The sequence below is a fragment of the Cotesia glomerata genome, unplaced genomic scaffold, assembly GCF_020080835.1.
Source record: "Cotesia glomerata isolate CgM1 unplaced genomic scaffold, MPM_Cglom_v2.3 scaffold_46, whole genome shotgun sequence".
Classification (NCBI taxonomy): domain Eukaryota; kingdom Metazoa; phylum Arthropoda; class Insecta; order Hymenoptera; family Braconidae; genus Cotesia; species Cotesia glomerata.
In genome coordinates this window covers 19,099-41,806 of record NW_025404083.1, presented here as the reverse complement: position 1 = coordinate 41,806, position 22,708 = coordinate 19,099, and the positions used below count along the sequence as shown (strand labels likewise).

Sequence of the window (22,708 nt, the reverse complement as noted above, 5' to 3'; positions counted from 1 at the left end):
AAATTCCTCAAGTTTAATGATGGCGCTATTAACGTTTGCTCCGACTGCAAGAGCATGGCAATAGATAGATAATATTACACGTCACTATAACACCACCTTATTAATTATTTTAACTGTGAATAATAAATTAAACTTTTATATTTAATAATCAATAGTAAGCAACGAAAAAATGGAGGCACTTTATCATCAAACAAATAAATTAATCCAAGAAACTCAGCATTTATTCACGCAGCTGGACAGACCTTTACCCAATGTTGATGTAAATACTGTTGAAAGTGAAATACTTGCTAAAATAAATTTAATAAATAGGTAACTAATTATTAATTATTTATTTACTTACATCTAAATAATTAAAATCATTTAATTGATAGTATTGATATGTTTGTTATTAATTTTTATTTTTTTTTTACTAGCAATTGTGAAAAATTGGACGTACTATGTATGAAAGGCCCAATAACCCAAAGACAAAATGCTAAAATGAGAGTAGATCAATTGAAATATGACAGTAGGCATTTAAGTGCTGCTTTAAATTCGTGGAGAAGTCAACAGTATCGTCGTAAACAAGAGGAAGAAGAAAGAGAGGCACTTTTATCGCGTCAATTTACCACTAATGATCATATTGATATTATGATTGATCACAATCTTCAACACAATGATCAAGTTAGAAATGCAAACGAAGGCATTGATAATTTAATTCAACATGGTTCGGGTATTTTAGAAAATTTAAGATCACAGAGAATGACTATCAAAGGTGCACATAGACGTTTAATAGACATTGGTAATACTTTGGGTTTATCAAATACGACGATGCGATTAATTGAAAATCGTGCACGTCAAGATGGTTTTATCTTAGTCGCTGGTATTGTTCTTACATGTATAATTATGACACTTGTTGTATTGTATATGACATGAACTTTAACTTATTAAATTAAATATTGCCACTATTATTATTATAATTATAATTATTGTTATTTATGTATATTATTGACATTCCTTAATTAAATTATAATCTTTGTACATATTGCATTAATTTAAGAAGAAGAATAAATTTAAAATGATGAATTTTTCATCTGAAATTTATACAAAATATTTTTATATTATGATTGCTATTTAATGTTATTGTTATTATTATTTTATTTAAGTGTATGAAATAAATAATATTTAATTAAGTCTTTTGAGATTCTAACGTTAATTGTGCAAAACAGGGAGACAATTGTTCCTGCTCATTTTCTGTTTGACAGGAAGTATTTGGATCACAAATTATCTCATCTAAAGCTCGACGCACCTGTATTCGTAATTGATTAGCGATTTTTTTAACAGCCAAATGATTCTGTTTTATTTGAGTGACACAGGTGATGAATCCATCCCAAGGTGACGCCGAGGTGTGGCTTAAATACAATTCTTTCCATAAATTAATACTGATTGGTGCGACACTAGGCCAAATAATTCCAAGATTAGGCTCGTACAATGGATTCATCCATTTTTCCAATGATTCTGGTCTATTTATATAAGTCCAAATACTGGTAGTACGTTCAGCCAAGCGTAAACTTACTCTATCTGATTCACAATCGCCTAAAATAATTAATTCAAAATTTTTAAACAAATTCATAATTTTAATAATACCAACAATTATTTTGATAATTTTTCCTTACCTAAAAATGTTCCATATCCAGAAAAGTAAGCATGCTTGAAAAGTTCAATAAGCATATCAGTCGTATACTCAAAACTAAATTGAAATTGATAGTGCAATTGATAAAGACAGTCAAGAAAGAGAAGGAAAGTTGGAGCATGAGGTGAATGTTGTGAATTTGTTGGATAATACGCTCCATGTCGTATTCTTGTATAAAAAGGATGTCCTGCTTGAAGCCACTCGCGTTCTATAAGAGCTTCAAAGCCTCTTATAGTTCTACAATCAGGATTTAAAATAATTTGTGCTATACTTGTAATAACAAGAGTCGAATCACGACCAGCGCCTCCTAAAAAAATTAAATTTGTATTTTTATGTTACAGTAGATTAAAAATTATACTACTAATTAATTTACCGTGGACTAGCACAGCTGCTAGCTCTTGATGAAGGCACTGCGCGGCAACGCAGGCAGCATTCATAGCACTCTGAACAGTTGATAACCATCCACTACTTTCTAATCTAGACAGCCATTGACTAGTAGAGCATGAAATATCATTACAAGCCTCTATTAATTTGCTAAGACTTTCAGCCAAATCTGAAAGACGGGGAACACTTTTGAAAACTTTTCGCCATTGTGGGTAAGCAGAGTCTATTTCTGTTCCTCCACCTCTTGCTCGAGCACTTTGCGCTTGATTAGAGGATCGTGTGTCAATTATATATCTAATAAAGTAAAGAAAAAATAATTAACACTCTTTGATAAACCAACAACAGAGGCTATTAATTTACAAGAATATCAAACCCGCGTCTTCCAGCACCCAGGACAACATTCAACAGCCTCTCATCTTCTTTACATCTCTTTCCTGTAGCCCCACACAATGGTTGGCCACTTCTAAATAGAATACTCTGTAATTCAATAATTAATTAGTCATTAGTATTAATAATATATTTCAAATATAGATAAAATAATTTATAATAGATAACATACTCCTCCCTCATGTCTGTAACACAACACTGGAAATCTTCCTCCTTCTCTAAATGCTGCTGATGATATTATCATTTGATCGTCAATTAATCTAGGTACTACCATTGTCGATGGATATGAGTTACATACTTTGTAGTCACGATTAAGATAACTTATTCTCCATTCATCTCCATGAGATGCCAGTAATCGAGACCATTCTGATACTGGAGTAAATGCAGTCCAACCATTTTCACTTTGGTTTTTATCGAGATTTAGCGTTTGTGGGCGAAAAAAAAATGGATATTGTAATGTTTGATCTGGAAATAAAAATAATTATTAAGTACCAGAGAAAAATAAATAAATAAATAAATAGACTATCATATAATTATAATTACCAAGTGATGAAAGTTTTTCTAAAGATGTTGCGATATTTAATAAATCATCGGTAGAAATAAAATCAAGTTGTAAAATTCTAAAATCTTTACACTTCAACACAATACTGCCACCAGGGATTTGATTATTAGTTTTTTTTTCAATAACGTCAATATTACGGTACAGTAACCAAAGGTCTTTGCGAAACTCCTCTCTGAATGACAGCAGAAGGTGGTGATCACTAAGACAAAGTGTTCCCTCAAGTCTTGATTGCTTTTCATTTTTTTTCTCTGTCAGTACTACGCAACCGACTTTAGGGACGGGTATCATATCAAAAAATTCCATCTTTTATAATTATTATTTTTATAAAATATTCTTAATTATTACTATGTTAATTTATTTAAATAATTTAATTTAAAAACACACATTGACAGAAACATTTAAAATCATTGTTGGAATCAAAATATACAAAAAGTAAATGTCAATATTTCCTTCGATTACACACTGGCCTGCTTCTTTGACAAAACATATGCGGCAAAGATTGACAAGGGTATAAGGGGAAAAGAGAGGTAAGAGAGGAAGTATATATAGATATAGTAGTTTTAGCTTTCAGCAAGATATTACCACGGGTACATATTTTCGTGTGTGATAAAACAGTTTTACTCAATACTAAAAGATGGCAGTAACTGTTCAATTAAAATTGCCGAGTCAAAATTAAAATAATTAAATTTATACAGTTAAAAAAAAAATTTTTAATTGTTTATTAAAAAAATATAACTTATTATTGCTGTAAGCATATTTTTAATCGGAATTTTATTTGCTAAAAATTAATAATAGATAGAGGCCTCTGAATTTTTAAGAGAAAAAATACTCATAGAAAGGAATTTTCATAATTAAAGTCATTACATTAAACATTATAATTAAAATATTTATCGATGTAAATCCACAGATTCGGTAGAATCTGGCGCCAAGTTCCGTTCAAATCCGTTGTAAACGGAGCGCCAGACTACCGAGTGTGTTTACTGTAAGCAGAACGGTATTTCGAGGTTGCAAAATTTTATTTAATTCTACGGTACTTCTTGTTCCTAAATTTTATATTATAACAGTAATTCATACTTTATTTTACTGATATCAATTAATTATATTCAATTATAACAATTAATCTACTTGAAATTATTAAATTTTATCAGCACAAACTATAGCAAGCTCAAAAATTTCGATCCTGACTTTTTTTCGATGTAAAAAGTGACATGCCACAGACTAAGTAATTCGACAATGCATGGTAATCCTCCAATAGATGGGAAACTACAGTTAAAAAAATAAATTTCACAGCTTGCATCTACACCTGCAATTATTTTTACATAAACTGTAGCTTCAAGGGGATAGTTTGCTATAAAAAATGCAGCCAACTTGAGATTTAAGTTGGTACCAATTGCAAATTTTTATTATAATTACAAAAAATACTGAAATCCGAACAAAAACAGTTTCATTGTAAAAAAATCGCGCCAAGTCCACGTTCATAAGAATATTAAGAAAAAAAAATTTTTTTTTTTTCTTTACAAAAAGATATAAAATAGAAAAATTAAAAAATCCAAGTAACCGATATATTTCAATTTTTTTAAAGTCCTAGTAAATAGATTTTACGAATTTTATGAAAAGTAAAATATTTTGCAACCACGCACACTAAATACGTTCCAAAATTTTTTTCTTAATTTTTAAATTTACAACAAAATTTTTTTTAATTTCCGAAAATCATATACAATCATATCGGTTACTTGGATTTTTTAATTTTTCTATTTTATATCTTTTTGTAAAGAAAAAAAAAATTTTTTTTTTTTTCTTAATAGTCTTATGAACGTGGACTTGGCGCGATTTTTTTACAGTGAAACTGTTTTTGTTCGGATTTTTTATTACATTTTACATTTGAAATGTTTCTGTTTAATAACACAACAAGTCTAAAATTAATATTTAAAATTATGTGAACATATTCATTACAATATTATTCCTTTTGTAATATCTGTCGTTTTATTAATACTTAAAATTACTTTATAACAAGATTTTATTTTTATAAATTGCGCGCACTTGGTGAAAAATACATCTCTTTTCTTTTTTATAATTCCTCTTTATAATATAAGTATATGTATGTATAAATATAATTTTGTATTGTAAAATGGCCAACTACAATTTTTACTAATTCTAATAATTAAACCATTTTATTAATAAAAATTTATGATATTAATATTAATGCGCGAAATAAAAAATAAGCTTTTTATTTATAATTGAGGGAATTAAAACTAAAAGAATATAAGAAATAAAAATTTTTTTTTGTTATTTTTTTTTTTAAAAAGCAACATTTCTCGAGTTCAATATTAGTGTCCTCCTTTTTTTCGTCATTTATACCTTATTAGGTCTTATCCTTTTAAACAATTATACTTCAAAAACAAATTATATTAAAGGGCAAAAAACTTAAATATGATTATAGTTATGTCAAATTTAAATTATCCACCCAATTATCTGTACAATGGAAATGAGATAGTTAACTAATTGGTTATTTAATTAACTAATCAATAATAAAAATAATAATAATAATTTTACTGATTCATTCTGCGGAGATTCATTAGCATTTCGAATCTACGGTTAGATCTTACTCCTTTCAGTATCGTCCGCTTCTCCGTCTTTTTCTCTTCACTAAAATAAAAAAAAAAACATTAATTTCATAAATGAACTACAGTATTTAATTTTTCATATTATATATATATATTTACCTAGTTTTAGTCGGCAATTTTTTGTTGACTATTTTAGTAGCTTCTTCCTTCCTTACTTTATACCCAAATCTATTGAATACACCATTAACGGTATCACCTGGACTAACACCTTTGTCTGTAGCAACTGGTGCTTTTATCTGCCTACTTGCCGTTTTCAGAGTATTAGGTGTTACTAGCTTAGAAACACTTGTAGATGCTACTTGAAGATTGTTTGTCAAGGTATTGTGACGAGTTTCAACTCTTTTCTTGGCATCTACAACAGATTCCATTTGCTCAAATTTTTTCTGATGTATTTGAGCAAAGTTTGGTACTTTTCTAGCAGACATTGGTTTTACTTCGGGTTTTTTATCCGATTGCACTGAATGTCTAGCTCTGCTTAGCCTATTGACTGATTCATTCTGTAATGTTTTCTGAGCGGACCTAGACAAATCAATCGTCGAAAGCGAGCGTTTCTTGGCACTAGGTTTAGGTCTAAGTATATTCGATAGAGAACTTGATCTTCTTCTAGGTGATATTTTATTTGTTTTAGTTGGATTACGGATCGTCACAAAACCAGTTTTTTTCAATGTTGCTTTACCAGGAGTAGCTGTTCTTGTAGCTATATCTTTAGTTTTCTCAGTAACAGCGGAAATTGAATTTACAGATGGACTGGCAAATCTTACTCGACAGACTCGTTTTGCTCCTTTTTCATCAGCAACATCAGCAGCAGCAATAATGCTGGTTTCTACTTCAGTTCTTTTTTTGCGCAACGCGGGTGTTTTTGGTTCATCCAATTCGTAGGTATCATTCCCAGATGTTTCCTCTTCCTTTTCTTTCTTGTTCTTATTCTTGTTCTTGTTCTTGTTCTTCTTCAATCCTGGTGTTTGGGGCTCGGCAAGTTCATACGTATTGTTGAGATTTTCATTGCTGTCTTCGGATATCAATGAATCCTGTTTACCTGTCACAACATCTTGTTGTGATTGTTCGACAGTCTTGATTCCACTCATTTCAAGAGATTCATCGTCTGTAATCAACGGATTTGTTTCGTCAGCGATTTTAGAAAAAGTTGAATCATTATGAATACGAGAGGATGTTCTTGGCGATGTCTTTCCATAAAATGATTGCACACTGAATGGACTGTCACGTAAGTCTACATTTTGGAAAGAATTTAGAGAAAGATTCAACGACCGGCGGATCTTCTCTCTTGGAGTAGATGACATCAATCCTGAACCATGTTTCATTGCAAACAAAGTTAAAGGTGTATTTGTGTCACCGACAAAAGATTTGTGAGCTGATTTTTTGGAGTCGTTGTGTTTAGGAGTCGGAATGGGTCTCAACGGTGTTCCTGAAGTTGTAATAGATGAACGTTTAATTGCTGTCGGCTTCGCCCGTCGAGGACTAGCGGGTTTTTCAGGCAAGTTCTCTAATATACTGCTGTTAGAAATTGGTGTTTCTAAAACATTTTCTAGTGTCTTACGAGGTGATAATTTCCGAAGAACCAATTGTGGAGACCGAATTTTATCATTGATCTTTTGAGATTCAATTAATGGTTGTTTACTCGGTGATTTGTTTGGAGAAGGAGATTTAACTGGCGTAGCTGGACCATTTTTTGGTGATTTTATTATTTTAGTTGAAAGTACACGAGGACTTTTTGACTTTTGATTAATTTTAGGTGATTTTGGAGACTTCAAAGATTTTCCAGGGGATTTCGGTGATTTTGGAGACACTTTAGGAGATTTTGGAGACTTCAGAGGAGTTCCTGGAGATTTCAAAGAATTCCTTGGAGATTTTGGAGACCTCAAAGAAACTCTGAGAGCTTTTGGTGATTTCAATAGCACCCTAGGTGATTTTGGAGACTTTAAAGAAACTCTAGGAGATTTAGTTGATTTCGCAGACTTACGAGAAGATAAACTCTTTGATAAATCGGTATGCGGTGTTCCAAGGTTTGATGATAAATCTGATGAAATTGGAGAATCATTAATGATTGACAGCTTCCGAGGAGTCTTAGACAATCGTTGAGGACTAAGCGTATGTGTTTTTGGTGATCCAATATTAACAGGCGATTTCCTGGGTGTTTTTGTCGCACGATGAGGAGTAAGATGAACAGTAATTGGGCTGCTTTCGGGAGTGACGACCGTGTTTGGTGAATTAACATTACGGCTTCTAAGTTGACGAGTTCGAGGATTTATTGGTGTTGCAACTTGTTTTCTACCTCTTTTAGATATCGCCTTAACCTCAACATCTTCCTTCGACTTTTCTTCTTGGTCGTTATCAAGTGTAACTTGAGTACCAATGCTACTAACATTATCTGCTTCACGCCCGTTAACTACTGTATCATCAACTTTTTTATCATCATCAGTATCACCATCAGCTTTTTCAGGCACAGCACGTTTACGGCTACGTGTTTTTTTAACTGAAACCGGTGCTTTTGTGAGGGTCTGATCAGTTAAAATAGAATCTTCAGTTATCAAAGTAACATTACTATCTTTATCTTTTCTTGTTCTTTTTCTACTGCTCATTGCCACAGATACATTTACAGAATCATCAGCTGTTTCAGTAGTTTTTTTTCCTCTAGGTTTTCTTCCAGGTCGCTTAGTTTCATTCAATTGCGGCGTGCCGTCAATGACATCAGACTCATCGGTATTTTTTAATTTTAGTTGGCGTCGTGTTCTCAAGGTACGATTACCATCGTCTGGAGTCTTTGGGATTATGCTGGTATCCTGTTCCATCGTTTTATCGTCTTCACCGTCAGTTTTTGCTCCTGTAATTAAATTCGTTAATTTAAATATCTCCCCAGGAATTAAATAAATAAAAGTAATTAAAAAAAAATTTTTTAATTCACTATCAGTAAATATTAATCGAATTTTGTTAAATATTTATCAATAATAATCGTGAAAATTTATAAATTAAATATTTTTTTATTAAAATATTCTCTTTAAATTGAAGGAAAAAACAGCATCTATTTATAACTTATTAATAGTTTCACTTAATATTTTATATATAAATAAATCAACTGGTGTTTTGATCCGAGCCGCCAAAATTGACGCCATATCTGACTCTAGCCCGCCCAAATAGTACACCAGGTGCACGCTTTATCATTCAGTAACCACAATTTTTACACATTATATTGTAAAAACTAAATAATTATTAAACAACAAACCTCTTCGCACTTTTCTCAGGGACATTATTGTCCCACTGCAACAAACGTTAACACGTTAAAATAATATAAAACTTATATAAAACACACTGATATTTTAGTTTTGCACCTAAAAACAATTACGTGTGTACGAACGTTGCAGGAAATAACACGACCGGTCACTTTTAAAATGACCGTTGGTGGCGCTCTCTCCCCCGTTGTATTTTAAAATTCTTTTTAGTTTTTGTAATTCACCGCTAGAGTAAAATATATCGAAATACATAACATAATATCGACTGTCGACATTTTTTCCAACTCGGTGTAGTTTTCTTTACGTAACTCAAATTTAACCTACGCCTGAGAAATTATATCAAGGTAATAATTGATCTAAAATTTATTTTTGTTGAAAAATTAATTTAATAAAAAATATCTTGATTATATCTGTGTTCAGCTATCGTTTTGTTTCTGTCACTTGTTTGAAAAAAATTGACTGTTGATTAGACGTCAATGGTTAACCAATAAAATAATTTTTTATGTAATTCACAATATTTTATTAATTAGTTCCGATTGTTTAAATTTATAAAATTTTCAGTAATCATGGATGCAAACGTCCCCAAAGATCGGATGATGAAATATCCGTACACTTGGACAGCTAAATTGCAAATGTTTCCTTACAAATATTATTGGAAACACGCTTGGATGACCAAGTACTGGTGCATTGGACTTCTTTGCACTGTACCAATTTACTGGAAAATTGGAAGAATGGGTAAGTCTAATTTTATTTTGATTCACACAAAATCAAGTCAAAAAAAAAAAAAAAGAGTAAAAAATTTATTGATCATTTTACTTTCAGTAAACTCACCTGAAAATGTTGAAAAATGGCGTGAGATCAGAAGGAAAGAATTTTCGGGCGAAAGCCATTAATTTTTCTTGTTAAATAAAATATCAAGAATGTAGCTCATTGCAGACGATTAAAAACATCTGGATAATTCGTAGACTTTCCAATGAATTAAATTAAAAAAAACATACTTATTGTAATTATTGGATATGCAATAAATTGAGTAAATTAATTGGTCAATTTAATTTATTATTTATTAATAATATATGTAAGTCATAATAATAATCAATGTTAATAAGTAAAGGATTTAATAAAAATAGTTGCGCTTTTGAGGCATTTATTACCAAATTAATTGTATAAAACAGAGATTATTACAAAGAATTGGTTCTGTTGTGCCGTCAAATCCTCTATGATCGATCTATTTTTATTTAGTTTTTTTGTACCTTAAAACTCTTGCAGGTCCAGCCTAAATTTAACCAAGTTCCTTCGGAACTAAATAATCTTGTTTAATTAATTGCTGGAACGAATAAAAATCCTATAAGTATTAACGATGAGACCACCTTTTCACCGATTAATTATAAACGAGTATTAATTAATTAATAAGTTAACGTTGGATAGATATTATTATTATTATTATTATTGCTGTTGTATAAAAATCAACAGCTGAAAATAATTACGATTCTAAACAAATACATTTATCTATTTACTATGTCATAGGTCTCTCGAAAAATAAAACTAATCTAAGAATAGTATTTATATAATAACTAAACGTAATAAATAATTGAGTAAAAAATATCTCCTTCGTACATTAAAAATTAACAATTAATTAAAAATTATTAATTATATTTTGCTTACTCAATTGTGAATAATATTGTACTAGTTTTTAATTATTTTGTCTTTTTCATCCATTTTTATTTTTTATTACTGAGATTACGGTGTTTAAATCAATTAAACAATATTATGCTCTTGAAATGTTATAATACTGTGTACAAAATTATTGAGAGAATAAACTCTCGTGATGAGTATTAGTTTGTTTTTGATTGATGATCTCGCATAGTAATTTTTCAATTGGATGAATTTATTATACTGACCTATGTAGTATGGAAACAAAATTATTTAGCGAAAATTGTAGTCACACCGATTTATCTCATGACAAAAATAAGGTACATTCTATTATAATTATCATTACAATTAATATTTCTTTTTATACCATTTAAATTTAAAAATATTACATTGTATTTTTTCTTTTAATTGTTTTTCTGTCCCAAAACAAACAAATAAATAAAGTGCAGTCTTTATCTTAATTATCCCCATTAACTTTAGTCTCCTCTGTGCCATTGTCTGCAAGAGAAGTCAACTTTGAAGTTTCGTTAATATGATCAGCATCTCCGTTTTCTAGTTTTAGTCTCTTGACCGGAGGTAATTTAGAAGTCTCATCATCGTAATTAAAGCCCATTTCCTTGCTTCTCTTCTCAAAAAACTTGGCTAGCCTCATACCAGCTCTGTAAACATAACTATTTTCAGGGATGTATAACTGAGTACTTCATGCATATAATTAATATAATGTTCGGAGGCCAAAGATTTACAAATGCTACATTTTTCAGCATTTGGTTCTCCGAGAAATATTTATTACATAAAAACTAAGGCCTTGGTTAAAATGATTTATGATTTTATACTATCAATCAATTTATGAATCGATCATGCAATTACATGTTAAATGTAATTTAAAAACCCAATAAGAAAACTTTCATGCGAGAAATTCGAAAGAGTTAGGAAAATAAAAAGAACAACTCATTTTTCATTGAATTAAAATCACAAAATTCACACAGCAGTAACCGTTTGTTAATAAAATAAAACACATGTGTTAATTACATTCCATGAATCTTTGGCATCCGAACCTAGATTCTGGATTTAATAATATAAATACTCACTTGTAAACAGCGCTATTTTGTTGATTATAAGTTTGACAATTCTCAAAAATAAGAAGACAGTCAGAAAAAAATAAATGTGAATTATTTTCATAAAGACCAGCTTCTAATTTTTTCTTTACGGTTCCAAAGTCCATCGGATGTTTTATAAATTCATGATAATCAGGCACTTCATTAGCAGTGACAGGTGATAAAAATGGCCAGGATTCTTTGTGATGCATTACTTCTTTCAAAAGCTCGTGCAATGTTTTATCTTGATCAGCAGCAGCTCGCTTGGCTGCACGTCTTGTTTGACGAGGTAGCACATCTGTTTCCTCTGATGCACTACTATCTACTCAATAAATAAATAAATAAATAAACAAATAAATAAATATAATAAATTTCATACTCTATAATGATTAGTAATAATTAACAATTATTATTATTGTTTCAATCAATTATTAATGTATGATTTAATAAAGCAGTATGAGTGAGATATCAATAAATTTATTAGAGCAAAAAAAGTGTGATTAATATTGTAAATTATAAAAATCTAGCGTGTAAATGTTATCGACAAATGTGTTGAACCGAATGATTAAGTGATAATTATTTTAATAAATTTTTAATCAGGATTATGATGGCTGCATCAGGACAAATACAAATACGGGTAGTAAATGAATAGTATATGGTATATAAGCTGGATGCTACTCGGGTTTTTTTTAATACAGACCATCCCAGTTGTAAGTTTCTGTACGAAGAAGGCTCTTGGCAAAACTGTGGATGCGGAAACGTGCAGCTGCCGCACACGATCGCTCTCTGTCTCTCTCCCTCTCGCGACCTCGCGCTAATAACATACTCAATGCTAAACCCTTCGAACTTTTTTATCTACGTTTTATTTTGACTCTAACTACTTCTGCGCCATGTTATGAAATTAATACTGATTTAATAATTTTTCAATAGAATTCGATTTTTTTCTTTATTTAGATAATTCTTTATTAAATTTGAATAACTTACCACGTCTAGTTGCATTTTTCCGTATATTTCGACATTCGTAGCAAGACCATCTTCCACGAGGTGCCCTCGAAAGTGGTGGATCAAGGCAACCAATGTGATATAATTTAACGCATGTGTCGCAAGCGATCACACTCCCAGAATTATTACAAATCGCACAAAGTTCACGGAATTTAGGTCTAAAAAAAATAAAATAATTTTCATTTAAAATACCAACAAGATAATTACTGTTATTATTATTAAATATTCTTACTTTTCTTCTACAGTCTCTTCACCTGGAGCAGCTTCATCTTCAGCCTCATCTTCACTAGACAAAACTCGTCGTGAACGAGCATGACGTGTATCTTTGGTCAGGGCCTCTTCTTCATCTTCCTCGTCAAACTTTCTCCTTTTTTTATTTTTTGGTTTTGATTTTGTATCAGGCGGCTTACACGTTACACAGAACCAATCACCCTCGGGTACGCAAGTAAGTTTAGGTTTGAGACAGTACAAATGATGGCCTTTATTGCATCCATCGCAGAGTAGCATATTTTCAGCGTCGCGGCATTTTCTGCAGATACGACACCGAGCATTGAGTGCACTTCTACTCCACGCAATACTGCTCTCCAAAGTATTTATATGAATAAATAATTGAGACCAGCTCGTAGACATCATAAGAGAATGTTCCCATCGTTCTTTGCCTTCTTCACCTAAATGTTTCTTATCCTTATCATCATGTCCCAATGGCTTTTTTAAATATTTATGTTCTACAGCTTGTGACAATTGCAAAATTGCACAAGCCATCTGCCGGATTCGCATTTGTTGTTTCGAGTCAACTACAAGTTCATTTTCATCAGGAGGACCCAAATATTTACCCGGATCTTGATAAGCTTTTCCGATTCCACTACCAACTTCAGAATCTGGTGTTCCTGGCCGACTACCTTGCCGTGTTTCACTCTTTATTTTATCTAACGTTGAGTTTATCGGAACATCTGCTTCTATTTCGTGCTGACCGTAAACAAGTTTATCGCATTGTTTTTCGTACTGACAATTAGTAATTACATTTCTCCAAGCGTCACGATCTTTTACTTTAAGTGCACCAAGACAACCTACTTTTATTTTATCTTCTACTTCGAGAATGAAGTCTCGCAATGAAAGCTCCATAACTTCATCGATTGGAACATCTGGAGGGTAATTAAGATTTGTATTTTCATTCTTAGGTTTTTTTGATGTCTTACTGTTTGATACTTCTTGAGACGTTTGTGGAAATAATTTTGGATTGAGTTTGTGCTTCGGGCAATTGCTTATTGCAGTCTTGAGACTTTCTAGTTCTTGACTAATATTATGCCGGAGTTCACCTTCGCGTAACCCACGTATACTTAAGTTATTCATAACTTGTTCGATATCCTCGGAGGAACCGTAGAACTTCCATTTTGTTTCCGGCCTCTTACAATGGACGGGACACTCTTTGTCGCCTGTACAAGCCATTAATTTTTTTCTCATATCATTTAATTCTCTCGTAGACAATTTATTATTAATGCCATTAGTATCGGCGAAGGTCACTGTTTTTTTAGAAACTTGTGACGTCTTTGCCTCATTAATATTATTTTCTTTATCACTAACTTCATCTTCAAATTTATTTTTGAGGTATTTATTGGCTGAATCTTTATCTTGTAATTCAGGCAGATAAGGCGTACCGTCAGTAAGGCACGAACCTGGTGTTCTATCGTCATTTTCGACGAATAAACCAGGAATTGAGAGTAAACGCCAGTATCTACGATGAGCACGATCAGAACCCAAGTAAAGCATCATCTGATCATCTTTAGAAGCTAGTTTTAATTTTGATAACTGTTGTTCATATTTTTCCCGAAGCTTTTCTTCTTCACGACTTCCACGAGTTTTTTTCGGTTTATCATCGGTTTTATCGTCTAATGTTTTATCCCCTTCTACTTTATTATCTTTTTCACGTTCTTTTATTCGCTCCTTTTCTTCTTTTTCCTTCTTTTGTTCAGCTACTATGAGAGACTTGAGTTCACGACGTGCTTGATGAACCTTTTCGTAACGTTCATCAATAATATCACGAATAGCAGCAAAAGTCAATAATTGATTAATAAGACAAGTAGCCACGCAAAGTCGATCTTCGAGATCAAACTCGCACACGCTGCGATGTCCAAGAAGTCGAAGAAGTCGTGGCTGATTTATCCTCAATAGAAGAGCTGGATCATCGTAATTAGTGTAGCCACCACGTTCAGAATATCTCCACTTAGATGCTGCTTCACCGATTCTACCACCAGAGCTCAATAGATGCTGTCGTAAGATTTCACTTAGGGTGACATGATCCAGGGTAAGTTCTGATAGTTGACATCCGTGATGTGTTTGACACCAAGTTGATGCTCTTGTAGCTAATTTAACAGCCTCTGCCATCGACGAAACACCATGATCAAAATTAATGGTGTCATTTTTTGAATTAGATTCATGAATTTCATCTTCTTCTTGAGCTTGATATTTAAAAATATTCGCCAGAAGAAATTGAATTAAGTCACTCCAAGGTCCAGACACTTCTTTAACCAACAACGCTTTTTCCAAAGTATCAATAGTCAGACCACCCGGAAAATACGAATTTACTTCTAGTTCGTCATAAAAAAATTGTAAAAATTCAAGAATCATTGCAAAATCACCAAAGTGTTTATTTGGTATCGCACAATCTACGGGTGTTGCCTCTAAAATGGGTCTTAAATCTTCACACTCTAGATCCTCACGAGGTTTATTCCATTCCCTAACGTAAGCAGCAAAAACAGCAAGTTTTTGTTTTTCCTCTCTCTTACGTTCTCGGATTTCATTTCGTTGTTCTTTGCGTTTCTCCTTCTCCTCTTTAACACTAGCTTCACTCCTAAATTTCCCATTGGCTCTAGGTTTGCGATGTTTTTTCACTTGAATACTTCCTCCAGAATTTATTTTATTAAGTGGATCAGGTTTCTCAAATGCCCGGTGCTTACTAACATCAGATGTAAGAAATTTATCCAACGTAACTTGTTTTTGTTTAACAATTGGTTTTTTCGGTAAATTAAAATCTGGCAGTGGACCTGAAAATATTGTATCAAAACGTACCTTTGGAATTGAATATTTTTGTTGGATTGAATCTTTTACAATCCAAAGACCTTTACTATTTTGTTCGCATAACATACGTAAAAATATTTTATTACGTTCTTTGCTGTATAGAAGTTTTTTACGTCTAACTTGTGAAGCCTCAAGAATAGCTATTTGATTAATATCTCCGTCCATTTGTTCAACTTCATAACGAAATAATTTTGCTGGTGGATAATACTGTCTCTCCTGAGGGCTTTCCTTAGCATACTCTTTTAGTTGTGCCTCTGTTGGTTCGATAACTTGCAAAATATGGCAGTCACACCATATGTCATTTACTAAATTAGCTTCAACCATTTCACCAACAAAATAACGGTCTCGAGCATATTGATAAACATCGTCTGTCATTTCACTGAACGACGTTCTATGAGTTTTAGAAGCCAGGTACAGGATCGGAGTTCTCAACTGTAAATTTATTGAAATAAATAACATTAATAAGTTTACCTTAAAATTTTGAAACTTGAATAAAAAAATAAATAAAACCACATACCTCCATAGGAAATTCTTTGAGACTCTTTTTAGCATTTTCCTCACAATGAAGAGCCTCTTCGTATGTCATATTAGTTTTTCCTGTGATACTACAGGACCAAATTGTCGAATTGCATAGTATAATTCTTTCGCAGTATTCACTGTAAACAGAAAATGAATAACAGTTTAAAAATCATTGCTACGTTTTTTAAAAAAGACAAACTACCCGTTTAAATATCTAATATTTATTAAAAAATTAAGCAAAAAGATTGTTGAGGCGGGAAATAAGTTCTATTGCGCGGCATTGAGAAAGTTTTTAGCTATTTTACGTTCGACGCGTCACGACAATCTCATCACGTCAGAAACTACGTATTGAATGAACGCGAGCCATGAATCACATGCATTTCGATAAGATTTGTACTTTATTTTAATAATTTAGGTACATATTTCTAAAAATTTAGTGTTTACTGATTAATTTAAAAACAAAAATAACAGCTACGAATATTAATTGCTAAAACTTACTTGTAATCTTTGAAGACTTCATTCGTAACCTCACAGTGAAAGACTTCATCGTCATCCTTGTAGTCCGATGATACATGAAGCCGTTGAAACGGCTTCTTCCTGAGGTACGGCATGTCGATGTTAACTTGATAACTATTTCAATTATTCACATCCAATGTTTATGATGATCACAACAACAATAATAAGATATTAGAGATTTATAAAATGATCAACTGGACACAGACCGTTGTCTAAATTCAGGTTGAGTTGTATGTTGAGTAAGTAAACGATGAGAATTGGTCGATTTGTATCTCTTGAATTCTTGTGGCCTAATACTCACTATTCTCCCTCTACAACACACAACACACTACTATATCCTCACTCATTCTATCCTCGTTCCTTGGACTTTAATTTTTACACGTTTAATATATTTAAGTTATTATGACGACACTATTAAATATATTAATGACAATTTCATGAATTAGATAATAATATATATAACAGTTTCAATATAATTTAAACCCAAAATAATTTATAAACCCATGAGAAAGCACGTTAACGGTGCCCGGATAGTAAAAGAAACAGCGCGTATACACACCTGGCACACTCTTGTTCCTCTTTATACTGCAACAACTACAAACCGGAAATTAAGGCCTATTCATACGCAACACTCACACTATCATATATCACTACCAACTTTTTAATTCTTAATTTTTACCGCCAGCTTGAATTACTTGAATCTTGGTCGATGAAATTTCAAGAAAGTTTGTAAGATTTGTTTATGCCTTTTCACTTATAAGTGCTGTTTTTGAGTTATTTATTTGCTTGGATACAAAATTGTCTCTTGTTTATTTTTATATTCAATTTGAATTAAAATAAATGCTAGAATATGAGGATATGTTCATACTCTGGTAATGCTGTCATTTTTTACCAATAACCCGATAAAAAAGTTGGCAGCATTTAATTTTTTACCGCCAGTTAATTTTGGCGGGTAACAATTATTCACCATTATTGTTATTTACGCGGGAATTTTTTGTTGATATTTCAACAATGGGTTCTTTTTGTTATTTAGTAGTTGTATTATTCATATGAATAATTAATTATTAAATGTATATTGGAGAAAAAAATTATTTATAAGAACTTTATACGTCGAGTAGAATTTATTATTAATATATATATATATATATATATATATATATATATATATATATATATATATATATATATATATATATATATATATATATATATAACTTATTGTATATTTATTATTCTACTAGTATTGTAACAGACAGTATACTAAATTATTATGTGATTATTTTAAATGGTAGTTGCTAAAATGCTTAAAAAATTAAGCAAATTTATTTATTATTTTACAACAACCATTAATTCGGTCACCATACAATTTTATATCTATAATTTTAATGACTCAAATTTTTTATAAAATTAATTTCAGTTAATTGCAAATTACTTATAATCTTGAGCAAAACACAGTTTGTTTTAATTGATAATAAATTAAACATATATTGTGTAAATATAAATTAATATCAAGCATATTTTTTACAAAATTTTTAACCATTCTGTATATATTTGCAGCATATTGAAAACATCTAGGAACCCAAATCAAGCCATTCATTAAAGTATAAACATTTTAATGGAGTTACATCTCCTAGATCATTACAATTCCTTCGAACCTGAAAATAATAAATAAATTTGAATTATAGATAAAAAGTTTTAAAGATTAATACTTCTATCATGTAATAATAAAATTAACAAGTTATCTTACGGGACAAAATCCACACGGAGTTTTCATCAGTCCTGGCGTAGGGATTAAATAGGGAATAGCACCATATATAATATCACCATGAGCATCAACGCTTCTGTCAACTTTCCCATCATAATACAGTGAATTTAAAAGAGAAATTACTTCTACTTCACTCAATTCTACCTGAAAAATAATTATTTGAATACGTAATTTATTTAGTCACAATTGAATTTTTTAAAATTAAAATAAAATAAACAACTATTTACCTTGCTCACGTTTAAATCAGAGATATACTTAGCTACTTCTTTATGAGAAACATAAGACATTTTTCTCAAAGCAAGTGGACCGATATCCAACTTTTCAGCTTCTTCTCGCTTTTTAGACAAAAATAAATGAGATTGTTGGGTCAAAATATCAACATACTCAGTTTCAAAATCACGACCTTGATAAAACGCTCCTCCGGTGACAGATCTATGAGGCTCCAAGTTATACAACATGTACAATTTTTTCTTACCGCCAGCAGCAATTGATTTTATTTCTTTGATAAGTTTTTTCGAGTCTAAACTCTTTAATACTTTATCAAGCTTTGTATCATATAATTGACATTGTTTTCGTATATCTCTAACCCAAACCCCTTTGTTTCCTCCTTGCTGTATTATAGCGTATACTACTTTCTCCTCGTTATCGCTGCCTTTCAGAGAACTTCCTACTACGGCATTGTTAAGCAATATCAATTGATTTTTCCCTCTAGTTACAAAAGTAATTCGAGAAGTTGATGACAATTTGTTTATGATGATTGCTTGCTCTTTTTTTTCCAAGTCTGAAAATTCTTGCGATATTTCGGACATAGTCACCCCTTTGGGTTTTTTCTTGATGAACTCAATAAGTCTGAAATTAAAAAAATTATATTTTTAAATACGATAATACTCAAGTTAGCCAACGTTTTTTTATTTTTTTATTTTTTCTCATTTATTAAATTATAACTAAATAATATTTTTTAAAAATTTCACTCATAGTTTTTTCAAATGATTTAAAAATGAAATTTTTGCAATGATTTTTTTAACAAAAAAAATTCTAAAAATTTTTGAATGTCGGCTAACTTAATTTTCATTTAAATAACGAACAGCCTTTCTATATTTACATAGATTTATAACCTTAAAAATATCAACATCATTTTTTAATTAATTATAAATATTACTTACTTTTGTTCATTTTCGGTTAGCTCTGCTCCACTATTAGGTTTTGATTTTGCAACAGGAGGTTCCATTTTTGTGAATTTATTTTAAAAAGTACCTATTTTTTTTTATAATAGTAAAAATTTGTTTATGTATATCACGTTATGAAGCACGTTGCATTATACTTTAAGCAACTTTAAGAAAGCAGATGGAGTTCTAAAATCTAAAGCATGCTTGTTTACACCTACAGTCTAAAAACACGTCCAACTATTAGAGTAAATATTTAAATACTAGTTTTCTACTTTTCATGGAGAGTAGCTATCTATGGAAATTTTTTTCACTCGAAATTATAAGATAGTTCAATTTTTAAATACAGAATAAATAAACCATTTATAATTATAATAAATAATGAATGACTCTAGCGAAATAGATGAAACTTTAGAAGTTGCTTCTAAAACATGGGATCGTGTCATAGAAACTGCAAATAAAGTAATTATTTTTTATATCAAGTATTATAATATGATAAATCAAGCATTGATTAATTAATGTTTTAGACTGGTTTCAGAGAAGGTGTTGATGTAGGATCAGAGGCAGTTCTCCAAGAAGATTTTGATAGAGGTTATGTTGATGGATTTAAAATAGCTTATATTTTGGGAAAGTACAAAGGTCTTGCTAATTCGTTGTTTAAAAATATCGAACATCCGAAAGAAATAAATGACATTCTTGAAAAAACACGCAGAGGAGCCTGTCATATCTGCGAGAGCCAATATTCCGGAGTTATACAAGACCAAGCCAAAATTCTCGCAAAACACGAAGAACATACATTAAAAATATGTAAAATTTTACAAGGATATTTTGAACCTTTATTAAAAAATTTTAAAATAGATATTAATGATATAGACCTTAAGTAGTTTACAGTTAATTTATTTTTCGATATTTGATATCTTGAAAAAAATACAAGCATAAATGAATAGATTGGTAATAAATGATTCAGTTTAATAAAAAGATAATAAGAAATATTGGCTGTTGTTTTTACAAATAAAGTCCTTCTGGCGATCCTTCTTTCTTTCTGTAAAGAACGCTTTCTTTAGATTTTTTAAAGTCATCATTTGTGACTTTCATTCGACGTTCACGCAGTGCCATTAAACCGGCTTCAGTGCAAACAGCTTTTATATCAGCACCAGAAAGATCATCCTTTGACATGATTAACTCTGATAGATTAACATCTGGCGCCAAAGTCATCCTGCTGGTGTGAATATTGAAGATACGTCTCTTGGTCTTCTCATCAGGAAGTGGGAATTCTATTTTACGATCAATACGACCGGGACGAATTAATGCAGGATCCAAGGTTTCTATTCTATTTGTTGCCATAACAACTTTTACGTCACCACGACTGTCAAAACCTGGAGAAAAAAAAAAGAAATTTTATTAATTAAATAACTAGCAATTAGAATAGGTTATTGATAACCGATAATAATTACCATCAAGTTGATTCAATAATTCCAACATAGTTCTTTGAATTTCTCTTTCACCACCACTGTTGCTATCATACCGTTTTGTACCAACAGCGTCTATTTCATCAATAAATACAATTGATGGTGCATGTTCTTCCGCGACTCTGAAGAGTTCACGAACAAGCTTCGGACCATCTCCAAGGTATTTTTGAATCAACTCAGATCCAACAACGCGTAGGAAAGTCGCGGAAGTTTGATTTGCTACAGCCTTTGCGAGTAAAGTCTTTCCAGTACCAGGAGGACCGTACAATATAACACCTTTTGGTGGTTTTATTCCCATTTCTTCATAGTACTCTGGATGAGTTAGTGGTAATTCAACCGACTCCTTGATTTCTTGAATTTGCGTATCAAGTCCTGCAAAAAATAATCAAATATTAATATTTAAAGCTTATAAAGTAATTAATTCGTAAAAAAAAAGTCAATAAAATTACCTCCAATATCAGCATAGGTTTCCTGAGGTGCTTTTTCCAATTTCATGACAGTAACCATAGGGTCTGTATCATCACCAAGAACACCAACAACTGCATGAACCTTATGATTCAGTAAAACTGAACAACCCGGTTCCAACTGATCTTTATCCACGAAAGAAAGAATTGATACGTAGTGTTCAGAACCTACAGATGTAGATACTATCGCATGATTGTCGTCAATAATCTCTTCCAATGTTCCAACCGACATTGGAGTTCCTCTTAAATCGTCAACTTTAGATCTTTCTTCTTCATTTTTTTCTTCCTGGGGTTTTAGTCTTTCTTGGTTCCTAATGAACTCCTCCTCCATCAATAAATAATCCTTTATCCTCTCTAATTTCAAAAGCTTCAACCTACATCTTGTGTGTGGAGTCACTTGCGGTAGTTTAACAGCCACGTCCGGGCCTTTAGTACGACGTTTCTTTTTGCCAACTCGAGTTGGAATTGGAGGCTCATATTTCTTTTTTTTGTCTTTATCATCTTTTTTATCTCCTCCTGAACCACCTGCTCCTGATTGATTTTGACCCTGTTTAAATTCATTTGTATTGATTAATTTTTTGAAAAATATTTAAGTTCATTAGTATCAATAACCTATACTTTTTGTTGTTTTGTGTGTATCTATGAATTTGTTCGTTTTAATCGTAATTATACGATTATTTTTTAAGTAAATAATCATAGCGATGTTTATTGATGTGACTGTCAGTAATTTTTAAATGTAAATTTCGAAATATATTGAAAAAATACGTACCATCTATACAAAATGCTTTGACAATTGCTTGAAATCACAAGTCACTCCAAACTCTAGGAGGCCGCCATCTTGACAAGTACAAAATAATAATTGGCCAATAATAAGTCGATAAAATAAAAGGACAAAAAGCGGGAATATTTGAATAATATTAAATAAAAATTAAATCTAAGTTATAAGCTGTAGAAAAATTAATTTTTTAATTAATAAAAGTAAGATTTTTTTTTTATGAGTGAATGAAATTTTATTTTACTTTCATGTTGATACAACTATGATATAAATATTAATTACTCGTCTACAATTTTTAGCGCTTTTTAATTAAAGAGATGTTAAAAATTATCGAAGGTTGAAATT

General features: G+C 31.1%; 8 protein-coding genes across 10 annotated transcripts; 3 read left to right on the top strand and 5 right to left on the bottom strand.

The window, feature by feature from the left end:
* The first annotated feature begins 27 nt into the window (after window positions 1–27).
* Window positions 28–947, top strand: LOC123274605 (Golgi SNAP receptor complex member 2). Its single transcript, XM_044742296.1, has 2 exons — window positions 28–309; window positions 414–947. The coding sequence occupies exons 1-2, from the start codon at window positions 170–172 to the stop codon at window positions 910–912; spliced, it is 639 nt and encodes a 212-aa protein (XP_044598231.1). The 5' UTR covers window positions 28–169; the 3' UTR covers window positions 913–947.
* A 120-nt stretch (window positions 948–1,067) lies between these two features.
* On the bottom strand, window positions 1,068–3,509 carry LOC123274604 (myotubularin-related protein 9). Its single transcript, XM_044742295.1, has 6 exons — window positions 2,984–3,509; window positions 2,613–2,905; window positions 2,427–2,530; window positions 2,043–2,347; window positions 1,653–1,976; window positions 1,068–1,572 (listed from the first exon to the last, which is right to left on the bottom strand). Exons 1-6 carry the CDS (start codon window positions 3,303–3,305, stop codon window positions 1,166–1,168), a joined length of 1,755 nt encoding a protein of 584 aa, XP_044598230.1. The 5' UTR covers window positions 3,306–3,509; the 3' UTR covers window positions 1,068–1,165.
* A 1,723-nt stretch (window positions 3,510–5,232) lies between these two features.
* On the bottom strand, window positions 5,233–9,019 carry LOC123274607 (muscle M-line assembly protein unc-89-like). The gene is made up of 3 exons (XM_044742301.1): window positions 8,865–9,019; window positions 5,726–8,465; window positions 5,233–5,648 (listed from the first exon to the last, which is right to left on the bottom strand). The coding sequence occupies exons 1-3, from the start codon at window positions 8,887–8,889 to the stop codon at window positions 5,552–5,554; spliced, it is 2,862 nt and encodes a 953-aa protein (XP_044598236.1). The 5' UTR covers window positions 8,890–9,019; the 3' UTR covers window positions 5,233–5,551.
* Window positions 9,020–9,088: 69 nt separating this feature from the next.
* On the top strand, window positions 9,089–9,910 carry LOC123274608. The gene is made up of 3 exons (XM_044742302.1): window positions 9,089–9,215; window positions 9,433–9,606; window positions 9,694–9,910. Exons 2-3 carry the CDS (start codon window positions 9,438–9,440, stop codon window positions 9,762–9,764), a joined length of 240 nt encoding a protein of 79 aa, XP_044598237.1. The 5' UTR covers window positions 9,089–9,215; window positions 9,433–9,437; the 3' UTR covers window positions 9,765–9,910.
* An 88-nt stretch (window positions 9,911–9,998) lies between these two features.
* On the bottom strand, window positions 9,999–17,302 carry LOC123274606 (bromodomain adjacent to zinc finger domain protein 1A). Of its 3 annotated transcripts, none has more exons than XM_044742299.1 (7): window positions 16,710–17,302; window positions 16,210–16,348; window positions 12,850–16,124; window positions 12,600–12,775; window positions 12,316–12,429; window positions 11,610–11,937; window positions 9,999–11,180 (listed from the first exon to the last, which is right to left on the bottom strand). In XM_044742299.1, the coding sequence occupies exons 1-7, from the start codon at window positions 16,820–16,822 to the stop codon at window positions 10,979–10,981; spliced, it is 4,347 nt and encodes a 1,448-aa protein (XP_044598234.1). In that variant the 5' UTR covers window positions 16,823–17,302; the 3' UTR covers window positions 9,999–10,978. The 3 variants fall into 3 exon arrangements, with proteins under 3 accessions (XP_044598234.1, XP_044598232.1, XP_044598235.1); XM_044742297.1 differs by having other exon boundaries at window positions 9,999–11,192; window positions 16,710–17,300; XM_044742300.1 differs by lacking the exon at window positions 12,316–12,429 and having other exon boundaries at window positions 9,999–11,192; window positions 16,710–17,298.
* Window positions 17,303–18,180: 878 nt separating this feature from the next.
* LOC123274600 (probable DNA-directed RNA polymerase III subunit RPC6) lies at window positions 18,181–19,859 on the bottom strand. The gene is made up of 4 exons (XM_044742287.1): window positions 19,656–19,859; window positions 18,720–19,341; window positions 18,475–18,636; window positions 18,181–18,382 (listed from the first exon to the last, which is right to left on the bottom strand). Exons 1-4 carry the CDS (start codon window positions 19,718–19,720, stop codon window positions 18,299–18,301), a joined length of 933 nt encoding a protein of 310 aa, XP_044598222.1. The 5' UTR covers window positions 19,721–19,859; the 3' UTR covers window positions 18,181–18,298.
* Window positions 19,860–19,899: 40 nt separating this feature from the next.
* On the top strand, window positions 19,900–20,647 carry LOC123274601. Its single transcript, XM_044742288.1, has 2 exons — window positions 19,900–20,117; window positions 20,183–20,647. The coding sequence occupies exons 1-2, from the start codon at window positions 20,037–20,039 to the stop codon at window positions 20,537–20,539; spliced, it is 438 nt and encodes a 145-aa protein (XP_044598223.1). The 5' UTR covers window positions 19,900–20,036; the 3' UTR covers window positions 20,540–20,647.
* Window positions 20,537–22,488, bottom strand: LOC123274599 (26S proteasome regulatory subunit 4). The gene is made up of 4 exons (XM_044742286.1): window positions 22,358–22,488; window positions 21,574–22,135; window positions 21,110–21,496; window positions 20,537–21,031 (listed from the first exon to the last, which is right to left on the bottom strand). The coding sequence occupies exons 1-4, from the start codon at window positions 22,358–22,360 to the stop codon at window positions 20,661–20,663; spliced, it is 1,323 nt and encodes a 440-aa protein (XP_044598221.1). The 5' UTR covers window positions 22,361–22,488; the 3' UTR covers window positions 20,537–20,660.
* Window positions 22,489–22,708: the final 220 nt, after the last annotated feature.

Coding starts and splice junctions, on each gene's coding strand:
- LOC123274605 (XM_044742296.1), top strand. CDS start 170: ATGGAGGCACTTTATCATCAAACAAATAAATTAATCCAAGAAACTCAG. Junction 310..413: donor AAAATAAATTTAATAAATAG/GTAACTAATTAT, acceptor TTTTTTTACTAG/CAATTGTGAAAAATTGGACG.
- LOC123274604 (XM_044742295.1), bottom strand. CDS start 3,305: ATGGAATTTTTTGATATGATACCCGTCCCTAAAGTCGGTTGCGTAGTA. Junction 2,531..2,612: donor GTTACAGACATGAGGGAGGA/GTATGTTATCTA, acceptor ATTGAATTACAG/AGTATTCTATTTAGAAGTGG. Junction 2,348..2,426: donor CTGGGTGCTGGAAGACGCGG/GTTTGATATTCT, acceptor TTACTTTATTAG/ATATATAATTGACACACGAT.
- LOC123274607 (XM_044742301.1), bottom strand. CDS start 8,889: ATGTCCCTGAGAAAAGTGCGAAGAG. Junction 8,466..8,864: donor CCTGAGAAAAGTGCGAAGAG/GTTTGTTGTTTA, acceptor ATTTAATTACAG/GAGCAAAAACTGACGGTGAA. Junction 5,649..5,725: donor AAATTGCCGACTAAAACTAG/GTAAATATATAT, acceptor TTTTTATTTTAG/TGAAGAGAAAAAGACGGAGA.
- LOC123274608 (XM_044742302.1), top strand. CDS start 9,438: ATGGATGCAAACGTCCCCAAAGATCGGATGATGAAATATCCGTACACT. Junction 9,607..9,693: donor CTGGAAAATTGGAAGAATGG/GTAAGTCTAATT, acceptor TTTTACTTTCAG/TAAACTCACCTGAAAATGTT.
- LOC123274606 (XM_044742297.1), bottom strand. CDS start 16,822: ATGCCGTACCTCAGGAAGAAGCCGTTTCAACGGCTTCATGTATCATCG. Junction 12,776..12,849: donor GAAGAGACTGTAGAAGAAAA/GTAAGAATATTT, acceptor TATTTTTTTTAG/ACCTAAATTCCGTGAACTTT. Junction 11,193..11,609: donor CAAAATAGCGCTGTTTACAA/GTGAGTATTTAT, acceptor CCCTGAAAATAG/TTATGTTTACAGAGCTGGTA.
- LOC123274600 (XM_044742287.1), bottom strand. CDS start 19,720: ATGGAACCTCCTGTTGCAAAATCAAAACCTAATAGTGGAGCAGAGCTA. Junction 19,342..19,655: donor CTAACCGAAAATGAACAAAA/GTAAGTAATATT, acceptor TTTTAATTTCAG/ACTTATTGAGTTCATCAAGA. Junction 18,383..18,474: donor CTCCGTGTGGATTTTGTCCC/GTAAGATAACTT, acceptor TATTATTTTCAG/GTTCGAAGGAATTGTAATGA.
- LOC123274601 (XM_044742288.1), top strand. CDS start 20,037: ATGAATGACTCTAGCGAAATAGATGAAACTTTAGAAGTTGCTTCTAAA. Junction 20,118..20,182: donor TCATAGAAACTGCAAATAAA/GTAATTATTTTT, acceptor TTAATGTTTTAG/ACTGGTTTCAGAGAAGGTGT.
- LOC123274599 (XM_044742286.1), bottom strand. Junction 21,497..21,573: donor AACCTATGCTGATATTGGAG/GTAATTTTATTG, acceptor TATTTTTTGCAG/GACTTGATACGCAAATTCAA. Junction 21,032..21,109: donor ATTATTGAATCAACTTGATG/GTAATTATTATC, acceptor TTTTTTCTCCAG/GTTTTGACAGTCGTGGTGAC.